Source organism: Antechinus flavipes, chromosome 5 (assembly GCF_016432865.1).
Source record: "Antechinus flavipes isolate AdamAnt ecotype Samford, QLD, Australia chromosome 5, AdamAnt_v2, whole genome shotgun sequence".
Taxonomy (NCBI): domain Eukaryota; kingdom Metazoa; phylum Chordata; class Mammalia; order Dasyuromorphia; family Dasyuridae; genus Antechinus; species Antechinus flavipes.
The window spans coordinates 272,600,088-272,615,625 of record NC_067402.1 but is presented as its reverse complement, the minus strand read 5'-3'; the positions used below and the strand labels follow the sequence as shown (position 1 = coordinate 272,615,625).

The 15,538-nt window shown below is 37.1% G+C and overlaps 1 protein-coding gene across 5 annotated transcripts in view; it reads left to right on the top strand.

Moving 5' to 3' along the window:
* The window catches only part of ANKS1B (ankyrin repeat and sterile alpha motif domain containing 1B), a 1,349,660-nt gene that overhangs the window by 1,262,613 nt on the left and 71,509 nt on the right, over positions 1–15,538 (top strand). For 2 of the 5 annotated variants that reach the window (XM_052001623.1, XM_052001625.1), the window contains one exon: positions 9,332–9,406. The exons of 2 other annotated variants lie outside the window; for them this stretch is intronic. In XM_052001623.1, coding sequence (XP_051857583.1) covers positions 9,332–9,406 — 75 coding nt within the window. The remainder of the gene's footprint in view (positions 1–9,331; positions 9,407–15,538) is intronic. One more of the 5 variants, XM_052001624.1, reaches the window with a different exon arrangement.

Sequence of the window (15,538 nt, the reverse complement as noted above, 5' to 3'; positions counted from 1 at the left end):
CTCTTTGTAAACATGAAAAGTAGTCTCAAGATGGTGAGAAGTTGGGAAAGATAAATGAAACCCTAGTTGTCAGGGAAAATTATTCACTGACTTTATTGCTAATAATCAGCATCATTCCATCTTATTCTAAATTCTTAGCAACATCGAGGAAACCCGACAATCTTACCAGAATGGGGTTATTCATAAAGAGCTTCTGTATCAACTGTTCTATTTTTCCTCACAAAGAAATCCCCTGTGCAGTTCTGGGCCTGCCCTTTGGCTTCAGTCAAACAGTGAATAATACATGCAGAGTCTGTCCATGATCTTTGCAAATGAAGGGGAGTTAGCCTCCAAGACTGTGGTGTCTTCTGTGGACTAGAGGCGATGTATTTGGTCCAGGGCTTATCCATGCCAGAGTAATAGAATCTCATCTTTAAAAAAAAACTTGTATCAGGAGACAATCCAAAGGACTTAAATAAACTAATTAAGGGTCTGGAGTTCTTCATTCCAGGAAAAACAATGAGAGACAGACAAACAGATAGAGTCAGAAGAGAGATAGAGAGAAAGACAGACAGAGACAGAAGAGAGAGAGAAACAGAGAGAGACAGACAGAGAAAAAGAGACAGAGAGAGAAATAGAGAGGGACAGAGGAAGAGAGACAGAGACAGACAGAAGAGAGAAACAGAGAGAGACAGACAGAGAAAAAGAAACAGAGACAGAGACAGACAGAGAGAGAAATAGAAAGGGACAGAGGAAGAGAGACAGAGACAGACAGAAGAGAGAGAGAAACAGAGAGAGACCAACAGAGAAAAAGAGACAGAGACAGAAAGACAGAGAAATAGAGAGGAACAGAGGAAGAGAGACAGAGAGAGACAGAGAAGAGAGACAGAAACAGAGACATTCTCCATGTTTCCATTGCTATCAGTGAGATTTTAAGAGGACATAAGGAAGATCTCCACTATGGTGGGTTGACCACTTTGGTGACACATCATGGCAAGAGTCAGACAAAATGGGCAGATACCCAATGCGTTGTGATTTCCCCCTTTGCAGAAAAGGTGGATGGGAATACCATAGAGATAGCGTGCTACAGTGAAAAGCATACTAGATTTGAGATTCAGAGGACCTGGATTCAAATCCCAGCTCTGCCCCTTGTAACCTGTCTGATCTGGGTAAATCATTTGCTTTCTCTTTGTCTCAGACTCCTCCTCTGTAAAGTAAGTAGGCTGCACTAATGGCCTCTGAATTCCCTTCCAGCTCTCGGTCCACATTTCTCTAATCACACGTCAATAAGATCACAGGTCTAATGGAGCTCACTTTGATGATTGCTGATACCATCATAGCATCTCTAAATTGGAAGGGATCTTGGTGGCCATCTAAAGTAATTGGAACAAGAGATGGAGTCAAGATAGTGAAGTGAAGGCAGGAACACCCCCAAACTGCTTTAAATTTCTTTAAATAATGACTCTAAACAAATTTTGGAGCATCAGGAGACCCAAGAAGATGGAATAGAACATTTAAAGTGATTGGAACACAAACAAAAATTCCCTCTACAACATTTTCCTTCTCTAGAAAATGAGGGAGCTGGACTAGAGCAGGCTTCTTAAATTTTTTCGCTTGTGAGAAATTTTTACATATCCCTGAATATATAGATGTATATCGAATCAAACATATACTCGTAACAAATAATAATTTTGTGACCCTCACATTCAATTATAAGACCCCATTTGGCATCATGAACCATAGTTTAAAAAACTGAAGTATAGCCAATAAATATTGTAAATATTCAAAGATGAAGAATTGAAGAAAACGATATCGAAAGATTCTTTTACCAGGGCTGTACCTAACTTGAATGTCTGCTAAAGTTGTGCTCCTTTAATAGAGTCATACAGTGGGAAGAGCACTGACTTCAGAGCCAGAAGAAGTGAGTTCAAATCCCATCTCTAAAGCTACAACTCTTGGCAAATCACTTAATGTATCTGTGCCTCAGTTTCGTCATATGTAAAATTATCAAATTGGACAGGACGGCCTCCAAGACCTGCTCTGGAGCTGTGATTTTCTTTTTTATAATATGTTTTTGTATATGTGTGTATGTATTTATAATATATTTTATTATATCCGTGCCTTTATTTTTAGAGGTAAATAGTATAGAGTGATATAATAGATTCGAGTATTATTCTTTGCATCAGAAAGACATTCAAAGCCTGCCTCTGACAAATATTAATACCACGACTTTGGGCAAGTTATCTCTTTGAACTTCAGTTTCCTCCCTTATAAAATGAAGTTGGAATGAATGGATCATTTCCACATCTTTTAAGGCTCCTTCAGAGAAAGGCAATGCAAATTAAAATCTCCTAATACTCCCATTTTATATGATCAGTTCCTGTGTTGCCATAGAAGTGATGTCCTGCTCTAGTGATGGGAGAAATGTGGTCCTCAGTTTCTCAGTAAAGTCAAGAACTTTCATTCACAGGAAAATGGGGTAGGATTGCAAGTTTTGATTTCTAGAATTCATTATGACCTCATGAATGTAGCCAGCTCTCCTGTCACATTGGAAAAACAAGATGAATGAGAGGTCTTTGGTCCTCAAGATGTTGTTTCTGAACCGAGCATCTGTGACTTTCCACTCTTTGACGGATTTTATCTTGTCTGAGTCTCTGTTCAAGAAGCTGTAGAGTTTGAAAGTAAGAGAATGAGGCTGTATCTTTGTAACAATGACCTTTTCTTTGAGCTATTTTACCCAATCTGTGGGGTTTTTAAGTCACTATCATCCAAGAGATAGAATTTTTTTTCATTTTTCCTTTAACTTGACTTCTGAAACTTAGTCTTTAACGTGAACTGTTGAACTCTATATTGGATTTGGCCAGTGACCTGAAATTAGGACAATGGGAAGATGGAGGGAAAAGAAAGGATGTCTTTTTTCCTGGGAAACATCAAGGCAGAAAACATCTACCTTAATGGTATCCTACTTAAAGGTTCCATTCATTCATTTTTCCTTAGTAATAGCCTTAGAGACAGCATGGCATATTGGCTAGAGGGATCTGCTAGCTGTCCTACAGCTGGATTTTCTTTTATAACATATTCCCCCAATTAAAATGTGAGCTCCTTACGGGCAGGAACTGTCTTGCTTTTATTACTTATCCGTTAATAGTCATTTATTGTCTACTATGTACCAGGAATTGGACTAATTCCTGGGATTACACACAAAAAAGATAAAAATCAGTCCCTCCTCAAAGAGCTCACAATCTAATGAAGGAAACGATATGCAAATGACTGTGTACAAATGGGCTATGTATATACTGGATGAGCTAGAAATAATCAACAGAGGGAAGGCACTAAAATCAAGAGGGATCAGGAAAGGTTTCCTTCTAAAAGGGGAAATTTTAGCTGGGACGTGAAAGAGCTAGAAGGGAAGAAAGCATACTCTAATACTTAGCATAGTGCACAGCCCATTGTCTGTGCTTCATAAATGCTTTATGATTCGTTTTTATTCATTGATAGAAAGTGGCTTTGGAGTCTACAAGACTTGAGTTCCCATCCTGCTTCCAGACTGTGTCAGTCCCTCCTTCAGTTCTCTGAAATGCTTAAGTTTCAGAGCAGGTAGAGGTCAGTAATGGCAAAGAGAATGTCCTCTCCTGGGAGTTCCCTGTATCAATGAAATCACAAGTCCAGTGCCTCTCCCTAATAATAGCTAACATTTATATATTACTTTAAGATGTGCAAAGCTTCATAGAAAAGGTCAGGTGTAAAGTACAAGTGCCATTAAAATGTCAGCTTTTAACTCTTCCCAAGTCTTTGGAGTGCCTACTGAACTTAAGCGGCCGGTACTGTGACTCTGTTCCACAAAGCTTGATCCCGGCTCTTTGCCCTTACTGGCGGCACCTTGAAGAAGAGGCCGTGGACTATGGGAAAGAAGCAGAAATGGATGTGGCCACCAGCCATCCCCTAAACTTTGGCAGATGGGGAGACTGTGCCTTGTTCCTTCTTATATCCCCCCACACACTCCCTCACAGCATGCCGGGTACCTTATGGATGCCAGCCTGACTGAAGGGACAGCAGAGGTCAAGCAGTTATTCAGCAGCCTCTGTCTTCCAGGTCCTGTGCTAAGAGAACAAAAATGAAGGTGAAATTGTGCCTTCCTCCCAACTGCTTAGTAGTAAGGAAGAAACAACCCATCTATGTTCATGTTTATATACACACACACATATCCAGAGAGAGAGAGAGAAAGAAAGAAAAAAGAAAATATAAATAGAAGACAATAGAAAGATAAAAGAAATAGAAGACAATAGACAGAAAGATAAACAGATAGATAGATAGGAAGGATAGATAGATGAACTATCAGATGGATAATCTTATATAGATATATAATCTTCTGATAGATAATCTAATAGATATATATAATCTATCAGATATTTTATCTGATTGAAAGATAGATGATCTATCTGATAGATAGATATAGATTTGCTAGATAATCTATCTCAGATAGATCGATAGACCTTGCATCTATTTTATTTTAAAATATATGCATATGTGTGTATATGTACATATATTACATACTTACACACACACACACAGTATAAGGCAACTTGGAAAGGTAGACAGCACCAGCAGGTAGGACAAAAGTCCCGTGGAGAAGGTGCTACTCTAACTGTCTTGAAGGAAGCCAGGGGTTACAAGAGACAAAGTTTGGAAGGAAGCATGTTCAAGTCATAGAGTAAAGCTTATGCAGAAGCCCAGAGAAGGGAGGTGGAATGACATTATTTCTAACAGAACATATGAAAATAAGGGAATGATATCAACTCTAGAGTCCTAAACCATAATGCCTTTTACTAAAAACTCTTATTTTTCCCTCTCCTACACACACACACATATATACACACACACTCTACACATCCCTCCAATTGGGAGGCACTGTATGTAGCCTATGAGTATAGGAACACTTCAACAACCTAAAGAATAAAAATAAAATAAAATAAATTTACCGTTGGGAAAACTTTTACTAGAGAAAACCAATTTGCAAACTGAAAAACACTATCGAAATGCAAATTGTTGCTTTTATTAGTATCCAAATTTACTCTTGGTAACTTGAGAGCCTGGCAGTTAAATATGGACTTTTTAAAGTTCTTTATTTATTTGATAATTTTGTATTTTGAGTTCCAAATTCTCTCCCTCTCTAGCCCTTCTTCCACCCATTAAGAAGGCAAGAATATGATACCAATTATACATGTAAAGTCGTGAAAAACATAAATATGGACTTTTAAAAATCCTTAGACAAGGCTCTGTATCCCAGCTCAGTCCCTAACTGACTGTGTGACTAAATAACCTCACTTCTCTGAGCGTAATTTCTTTATCTATAAAAGTAACAGTCTAGATTATATGATCTCTAAACTTAAATCTTACTAAAAAATAATAATAAACTAGCTTCTAAAAATGCTTTTAAATTCTAAGTCTCATTCCAGCAGACTATCCAACTAGTTATTTGACATTATTGAAGCATTGCTGCTTTTGAAATGAGCCTAAATCATCACTTCTGCTCTGAATTGCTGCCCTGAAGCCATGATTTACAAAATGGAACCCTACTAAGTGACCTGGAACGCTGAATAGCATTTCAAAAAGGTTATCAAAACTGTATCTGAAGGATTGCCGGTGGTTGGATGTTTGGTTGTGTATTTTTGGAGAGTAGTGGTTGTTGTGGTTGTTATATTTTTAACAAAGAAAACATTAATATTGGTTATTTACCTGGTGGAATGGTCACTCCAGGTTAGTAAACAGTCTTCTGCTTTATTGGGAAGGGAAAGGGAGAGAAAAGAGTGAAAAGAAGAAAAAGAAAGAGAGAAGGAGAGGGAAGGGAAGAAGTATTCATTACATATGTAAATATAAACAAAAAATATACAAATATAAACAAAATGTATATAATACATACAAAATATATAAATATGTAGAAAAGAAAAATTAGATCCTTGGGAAATAGGGAAAGCACTTGCAGTGAGAGGACTCACAAGTTAAGTTTTAAAGGCAACCAAGCATTCAGAAAGGCAGAAGTGAAGTGGCAGAAGAGCATATCACGTATAGGGGACGCCCTATGCAAAGGTACAGAAATAGAAGCTAGAGCATCAGGGATAAAGAACAGTGGAAAAGTCTGTTTGGCTGGATTGTAGATATGAAGACTAGTTTATAATTGACTTGGAAAAGTAGATTGGGACTGAGTTACAAGTAAAGGCTTTAAATGGCAAACAGGAGAGGGGTAATAGGGAGCCACTGAAGTTTATTAAACAGAAGAGTGATGTAAGAAAATCACTTTGATGGCTCTGTGGAAAATAGACTGGAAAGATGGTTGTAATAGTTGTTTATCCTTCATTCTCCAAGAGGATCGTGACCTCAGGGACATATATAAATTGGATTTGAGGGAGAGTAGGGCAAGATCACTAGCTTTACTCTCTCTTCTGGAGCTCTCTGGGTCTGGTGCCACAATATAGATCAGAATGATTGGCTATGGCCCTGGTGCTGTGGGAGATCTTGACCTTCTTAAAGTCTTTAGGAGAGACCAATTAGGAGGCTATCAGTAGCCTAAACCAAGGATGTTAAATAGCAGCCCACAATATTCCCCAGAGTAATCTGGACCAGATAAAGATGTTTTTGGAAATATTGTATTAAAATACAAAAAATATAGATAATATTACATTTTAAAGTGAAATCAGTGTGTGGCCTGCAGAAATTCTCATGTATGACTTTGTGGTCCATTTCTTTATAAATATAGTTTGATACCACTGATCTGAAGGAGTGGACTAGAAATAAGAAAAAAAAAGAATAGAGATAAGAGGTTGGGTATAAGGTTGGAGAGAAAGAATCAACAGAACTTTGCATCTGGTTGCATAGGAGAGGAAGGAGAGGAAAATTATAGAAAAATTACAGCACTGTGGAAAGAGTTCCTATGCTGATGAAAAGTATTGTTATCTCTGTACAGTCTCACATGCTTATATCACTGCTACATTTTGTGTGGGTCCATTAATAGCATGATTTCAGGCGGGTGACTTGAATATTCTAGAATTCGGTTTCATCATTGATGAAATTAAGATGTTAGATTGGATTTTTTTCTGTAGCCCTTTCTACTTCCAGAGTGCTCTGACTCTATAAAGGAGATACAATTTATATGAAAGAATGAGATTAAGACTTTGCAGAGAAAAGACAATGCATTAAATTAAAGATATTTCAAAGGAATGCCATTTTCCATTTAGAATGAGAATTCCTGGATAAATAATCATTTCATCTCAAACAGCAGATGGATATTAAAATTAACAGATGCTAGAGGCTTTGTAAGCAACTTACTAGAGAATGGGGGAAAACAAGAGGAAAATCTCTCCCAGCTAAGGAAAGAACATGAAGTTTAGAGGGAACTAATTGAGAAGGGAAAGTCATTACTACTCAGAAGCTCATCTGGAAAGGCCTTTTGGTCCTTTCATACTGATCTATTCCGCCAATTTCAGAAATATAAGCCTGTTGCTCAGCAAGCCATCCAGATTGCAGACTAAAAAGGATGAGGGAAAATGGGCCACTGACTGAATTCTAGCAGCTATTCTGGAAACAGATGTGATGGCTCAGGCCCTTGCTTTTATTGTGTCTTTACTCTGTGTAGTTTTCATTTAGATGAAGGTTTTGACATTGCTATTTTTGCCAGCTTTCTGGATATTGTGGTTACGTTTCTCTCCTCTTATAAAGCCTCTTGTTGCTATCTGCTCAGGAATGCTGTGAATTATTATGATGCTTAGCGAATTTTTAGTTGCTCGGCAACTATGAAGCCTGTTCTCATCCATGTCCTAGGATTTCAAGGGGTCTTTTTTAAAAAGGACAAAATTGGTAAAGATGCAAGAAAAAGGCCAGATCATTTTTTCAGCCTTCTCCCTGCAATGCGTCATTTGGGTTGATTTGATGTGTGATGGCACTAATCTATAGTAAGGTGATGAAGGGATGTCATCAGCTTGCTTTGCTGAAATAGAAATTGAAAGCCAACTATGGTGGGGAGCCTCAGTAGTAAATAATACTAAATAGCATATTAGATTTAGAGTCTGGAAAACTGGGTTGTAATTGCTCCTCTTATAGTCACCAACTGTGTAATCCTGAGTAAATCCCCTCACTTCTGAGCCTGTTTCCTTATCTATAAAATGATAGGGTATAAATTCATTAATCTCTAAGGTTGTTTCTGCATTCAAATTCATGATCTTATGATCAATAAGGAAGAAAATGAGAATTCTTCCCAATCCTAACTACATCTCCCTCATACATAGACTTAGATACTACCTGAACCATTGAGCAGATTTTGAAGCTTTATAGACCACTCTGCTTTTCCTCAAGTTACTCCAGTGGGAAAGTTATATTAGATACATGTATACATACATACATATACATATATGTATGTATTATGTATTTCCATATTTCCAAAATGGAACAATAACTCATGAGAAGATCTTCCCTTTTTTCTCTTGTAATCAGTCATTGAAGACAAATCAATAGAAAGTTTTGATCTTTATGAAGGTTTCCTGAAGGAAGAATGAAGGAAAACAACCTTAAATGGGAATATGGAAGGCTGTGGGAAAGGAAAGGGGGCATGATACAGTTGCCAGGTTGGAGAGAGAAGTTTCTACTTCTTTAATAGGAAGAGAGAATGGTATATGGAAAGAATGAACCTTTTCCTTTGCATTGAATTCTTTATACAACATTTTTCATGATTTTTGTTAGTTCTATATAGAAATGCTCATGAATTTTTTTAAAAATTATTTTATATCCTGCTATTTACTGAAGCTTTTGATCATCTGTTAGAGTTTGCTGATTCTTTGAGGTTTTCTAATTACCTGCGAATAAGACTGCATCTCCTCTTTGCTGATGTTTGTGGCTTTAATTTCTCTCTTGGTATTTCTATAACTATGCCAAGAGCCTTCTTGTTTTTACCTGTTTTTATTAAGAAAGTTTCCATTGATTTTTCCATTGCTAATGATAGTGTTTAGATTTTTTGTATCTTTGTATCATAGTAAAGGAACAATCTATCTCTTTTGGCAAATGTGAAAAACAAGTTTTCTTTTCCAAAAGCTGAAGTTAATTTTGTTACACTCTGGGTAGGATTGTGGGTTTTTCCCTCAGCTTGAAATGTAATCAACTAGTCAAAAACCAATTTCATTAGCAAAGAAAATTACTTTGAAATACATGACTAAAACCAAAAAAAAGTAAAACATTTACAAGTTGGATTTTTAATGTTATTCTTTACCATTCTGTTGATTTTCCTTGTATACTCTTTGAGTCCACTTGGGCAGTTGTCGATGTTAAAATATTTTCAAGATAAGATATAGTTTTCTGTTTATATCAGCAGTCGTCTGTCTGTGAAATATGGACGAACCAGAATGCAGGATTTCCATTCTCAGCGATCCATCAGGTTCATAATGTAAGACAATGAACGGTTATGTTCTCTTTCTCAATTTGCACCGTGTAATGTCTTGCCAAGTGTTGTGAGCAGTTACCAACAGGTGCTATGTCCTGAAAGTGCCAGATGGTTTGTAATGTCCCCTGATACCTGAGGTTCTTTGTCTGTGCCTTCATTTATCATGCCTTGTAATTCGTCGGTGTGGAAAAAACATGTCCGGAGTCAGAGTTTATTCAGCTTGTAAAGTCTTCAGTCACAACCCATCCCGTGTCAGTCTTGATCTTTATTCCCGATGTCTACGTTGACTTGCTTTTGCTGGGAAGGTGGAAAAACTATACTAATATATCTAATTGTCCACTTCCTTCCCATCTTGTACTATTTCCTTCCTCTCCCACCACCTTTGTGTCTGATATGCCTTAGTGCAGAGGCCTATGCTCTTTGCTTATAGCCAGCCTAATCTTAGTATGATTTGCATGACAACCTGTATGAATTTCATGCAGTTTGTTCAAGAGCAGAAAAATATGTGACAGAGGTGCCAGTTCCTAGCTAAACAGTAATTCTCAACCTTTTTTTTTTTTAACAGTAGCTTTGACTAACCATCAGAAGGTCACTAAAATTTCTACTCATTTTGTTCCAAAATACTTAATATTAGAATTATCACCTATTCTTAGTATGGAAAAGTTCCCTTTTATTTGGAAAAAAAATAAAATTATTGTCCATTCTTTTCATTTTTAATTTAAAAATATTTTAAATCTTTCTAGTATTTTTCTGCAGAGGATTTTGAAGAATTTGGCTTCCAAATAATGCTCTAGTCAATGCCTTCTGTTTGGCAATGGGGAGGAAGGACTGATGGATCCTTATGAGCCAAGAAGGCATTGATTCCAACCCTGTTAAAAGTTGTTGGACTGTTGTCCAAACATCAGCCTGGCCAAATTCAGAAGGATCATCACTAGGAGTTTTGATGTCCACAATACTACTGGCTCTAGAGAGAGTAAGAAGATCCAGGTTCATATATTGCCCTTGTCACATACTACCTTTTTGACTTTGGGCAAGTTGCCTTCTGGGCCTGTTTCCTCATCAGTTAAAAAAAAAAATTAGGCAAACAAAATGGTTTCCATATTTCTTTTTGATTCTAAATCTATAATACTATGAATTTTTTCTGGCTATGGCAGCTCATAAAATTTACTAAGGCATGGAAGGCAATGATGAGCATCCATAAATGAGTGTCTGAACCCAGTAAGATGATTGGTCTTTGAAGTATGGAATGAGTAGATTTACCATCTAGAGGGAGCACACTCCCTCGGACTATCTCAGCGTACTGGTTGAGAATCACTAATTTGATTTGCATTTAATTAGCATGGGAGGCCCTCTCTCAGTGTACTCTATTGAAAAGACACTGGGTTTTTTCAGTGCATGTTTTGGTTTTGTTTTTAATGGGAAAGGTACTGGCTTGTGGGATCTGTAATGTCCTTGTACCTAGCTATGATCATTGCCTGGTCTTGCTGTACAACGGAGAGAATGGTGTCTGTATATTTACTTTAGGAGCCCCTCCAAAATTTAAATGAATTATGGGAAGCTTTTAAGTGTTCCAAAGTCATCCTATCCTTTTATTAGCCTTACAAGTCTAACTCATATTAGGGGTTCTGCTACATTCCACTCCACAAGTATTTATTAAGGATCTGAGGATACAAAGATCAGGATATAAAAAGGAAAAGAAAAAAAAGCAATTCCTGCCCTCAAAAGCTTATCTTTTGCTTGGGATGGGGGAATGACAGTATATACATAGACATAAACAAAGTAATGACAAAATAATGTGGACAAAGAAAGCATTAACTAGGGAGTGTCATGAAGCACAGAGCTCTGGTCTTGGAGTCAAAAAACTTGACATCCAGACGTTTAATAACAGTGACATGGGGCAAGTCACTTAATGACTCTGTGCCTCAGTTTCCTTATTTAAAAAATGAGAGAATTGGACTCAATAAATTCTTAAGTCCCTGTTAGTGCTAACTCTCGGGCCCAAAAAATGCCAAATGATATTCTTTTTAGCCATGAGAGCCTACATTTTGGGGCATTTGTAGGATATATTTTCTTTTATATTTACACTGCATATATGAGAATCATCTAAGTAAATCTGCAGCTCCAGACAGAGCATTCTTTGAAGCCCTAAGGGATACCAAAAATAAATACCATCATGTATATCTCACGTTCATATATAGTTTGATCAACAACCCAGATTTATTAGAAATATTGAAAGCAAAATCCTTAAAATTGCAGCTCCCATGAAAATGTGATAATAGGATTAGGTTCTGTTGCCTCTTCTACAATGATCATGTAATAAATAGGTAAAGGTCCAGTGAGAGACAAGGAGTAGGTGGAAAGAAAGATTGAAAAGCTCCCACAGAAACAAAAATCAATTAAATCCTGATGAAAGAAGGGTGTTGATAAGGCTTTAGTGATTCCACACTTTCCTTTTTCATTAAGGAAACTTAATATATAATTATGGTTTTTAATTACTTGCAGCCATCATTATGTAACTTTTAACTGAGAATATAAAGCTTAAAGTATACAAAATGTTCCCCCAATTCAATTTCCCTTTGCATTTAGAACAAGATTTTTAACATAAAAATTTTAATGATAATTTGGCTTTTTTGATACAGCAAGATGGAGAGAAATCATTCCTTAATTTATTTTAGATTCTGCAACACAAGGTAATGAAAATGGTCCAGTTAATCCCCTTTTTAAAATAATGATTTTTTTTAAACTACCTTTCATAGGTATAGCTATGGAGGCATAATTGTGCAGGAGAAATATCACTCTATTTGAAGTTCAGATCCTGGCTTTTGCTTTCCTGGTTCTTGGTTTCCTCATCTATAAAATGAGGGGGTTGGACTATATGTACATGGCTGTGATTCCTTCCCACAAAGAACCAGACTGCATTTCCGCCTCCTTGAAAGTCACATCCCTGTGGTCCTGGCAGCCCCAGCACAATCCTACTGGGCTTTTACATTTACCCACAGCAGGTATAAAGAAGCTGAGGATTGGGTTATATAATGCAAGGGTAGTCACAGCTATCACATTCTTTTATCTCTGACAGTTGGTACAATAAGAAGAACCCTCTGAATACTTGTTGAGCTGTATGGCTTATGCTAAATCTTGCTATCATTTTAGGATGCTGCCATTTTTCATTCCATTTAGGGCCTTGTTAAGCCGAAGTTTTCCTTTTTTGACTGATGATTTCCTTCAGTTATGTGTAAATGACCTTGGAAAAATAGCTCCAGTGCTCTGTGTTAAAAACAAGGAGAAAGAGAAAATTTTCAAACTATATAATGTAAGAGAAAACCATCACTTAGGATAGAAAGCTGACCTCCGAGATAGGAAAAATGGTTTCAAATCCAAGGTCTTACTGATAACATCTGTGTGACCATGGGCAAATCACCTAACCCTGATTACTTCACCATAAAAAGAAGGAATTATCTTTTATTATTAGGAATCCCTTTAGATTAAATGAGTTACTATTTATAGGTATTTAATAAATGGTTATTCCCTTCTTTTCTTTCTCCCTTTCTAAAGAAATAGATCTGGATTTTTTAAATGGCATTTAGGAATGTCTTAGAATATATTGACTTAGAAAACCACAAACTCACATTGTCTATGCTATATTGAAAGGCAGCTAGGTGTCTCAGTAGATAGATCGCTGGGCCTGGAATCAGGAAGAACAGTCCAAATTTGGACCGACACTGTCCGGCTGTGCGACCTCTGCTTACCTTAATTCCCTGGAGAAAGAAATGGCAAAAATCACTCCCATATCTTTGCCAAGAAAACCCCATGTTGAATAATGAAAAGTCAGACTATACAACATACTACATTGCATTTTTATTTATTTTGTTAAATATTTCCAAGTTGCATATTAATATGATTGTAGCCATACTTGGGAGTTTTGCAGGTGGTTTATGGCTGTGGGAATTTGATACCTCTAACCCTGTAACATATGCCCTATTTTCCTACATTTCTGTTGTCCCATTAGGACAGATGGAAGCAGATAATGTGACTAGTACAAGCCCTTTTAAGTTCATGGTTTCTGATGAAAACTTTTAATCACCATTATTCAACAAAGTTTATGATTAAGAGCCAGCAACTGTGTGTCTAAAGTGCTAGATATTCAAAATCAAAGGAGAAACATCTAATCTACTCTCAAGAAACTCACATTCTACCATTATGTGAAATTAGCAAAGGAGACCTTCTAATGTTGTAGAAGTCTATAAATTATTCAGTCCTAATGCAAGAGTAGGGTGGTAAATATATACCCAATACCAATTACATTATTTTAAAATAAATAAGTTTAAATAAATAAGGTTGCCCTTAGCTATATCTCTATGAAAGGTAGTTGTGACTTATAAACATACTAATGTAAATTTAAGTTGTGCTAATACTTTGGGAACAAAAATGAGATTTTCTAAACTTAATTTTGGTTTTGCCTTTCATTAACACTTTTTTTCCCAAAGGCAGAGCTTAACAAAACGTGTAAGGAAGGACTTTTTTTCTCTTATAGTTTTCAAAACTCCATAGGGTGTGTCGCTGTAATTCTCTGCACACCTGTTGTTGATCAGGGATTCACAAAAGTCACGTTTCTATGTTAGTGTCTCCTCACCCACTCCCGAGAGTCACTTTCTTTAGGCTTCGGCGACCCTGGATGAAACTGTGAACTTGCACTTCTGGGATAGACCACTCTTTTCTCCTTATATTCTAACTATAGGGTCGTAATAGTCCTCTTAGACCTAAATGTAAAATACATAAAGTGCTTCAACTGGATCTCAAACATGTATAGTAAATTAATAAGAAAAAGAGAATACACAACAGAAAGAGGCTTCCGGATGTTCTTAGAGGTAGGGTCATTAAGAAAAAAAAAAGTTGATGAATTTCTAGGAAGGAAACAAATTTCTCTTCTATGAATTCTATCTTAAGCAACCCCATTTTCTTTTCCTTTTTACTCAGTTGAATACATACTTCTGAAAATAGCGCTGTCTGACAAAACTTAAGTTTCTATTTCCAGAAATGCAGATTCAGACCCTGTGGAGAAATTTTTAAACCTCTGGGCTGGAGCAGTTTCAGGAACACAAAGAAATGTGTTCTTTCTCCTCCTTCCCTGTTTACTTTCCTCCTTGCCACTTGCCATCATAGATAAAGACCACAAAAGACCTTTCTCTTCCTGAGATGGTGGAAAACGTGCTGAATTTTGCAGTAATAGATCTGGGTTTTAATCCCAGTTCTGCCATTTATTGTCCTTATAATTTTGAATAAGTCTCTTCACTTCTGAGATGTCAATCTCCTCATCTGTACAAAAAAAATGATTATATTAGCCAATTCCTAAGGTCCCTCCCAGTTCTCATCATTAGGATCCTGTGATCTTCATGTTTATCATAAAGGTCATAGGTGGTATTCTCCCTGATTTAAATCCAGAATTAGGAATTGGGGGAGGGAGGGATTTTTGCTATTCCTAAAGTAGCCATTAGTGAGCCTACCAAAAGTGTCAGCAGGCCACTGGTTTCTCCAAATACCCATCCACCAGATTAGGTGATTCCATGAGAATGTACCTAGAAAATACTGCTTGCTAGACCCTACATTGCTCCTCCTCGTGTTCATGATGTCCGTCTTCATTTGGAACCATGTTTGGCTGCAATTGTTTTATGTGGGGATTCCCTTTGACTCCCCTGAAAGTGCCTGGGCTAACTAAAAACTTGACACCGTGGGTTTGCATCTTTTCTGCATGTTTAATATACTAACCTGCCCAGATCCCCTATAATTCCTGCCAACATCCCAACCCTGCTATGTCAGACTGGGTTTGTGCAAGGGAAAGAATTCTCCCTGGCTTTCCTAGTAAAACTGAGATCCAAAGCAGGTGCTTGGTTTGAGGAAAATGCATCGACAGAGTCTGGGGGCTGCTCTTTGGCCATGTAACTGAATTCCCCGGATATCCCTCCTGTATCGTTCGACAGAGTGGTGTGCAAACTTATGTTGTTTTGTGGCAATGTTGTATTATCTTTGTAGTATCGTATTATATTTGTGGGTCACACTGGGGTTGTGGGGAGGATTTGGGAGAGGGGCGGTGATTGGCCATTTTGGGAAATCCTGGGTTTTCAAATCATTAGGGCCACG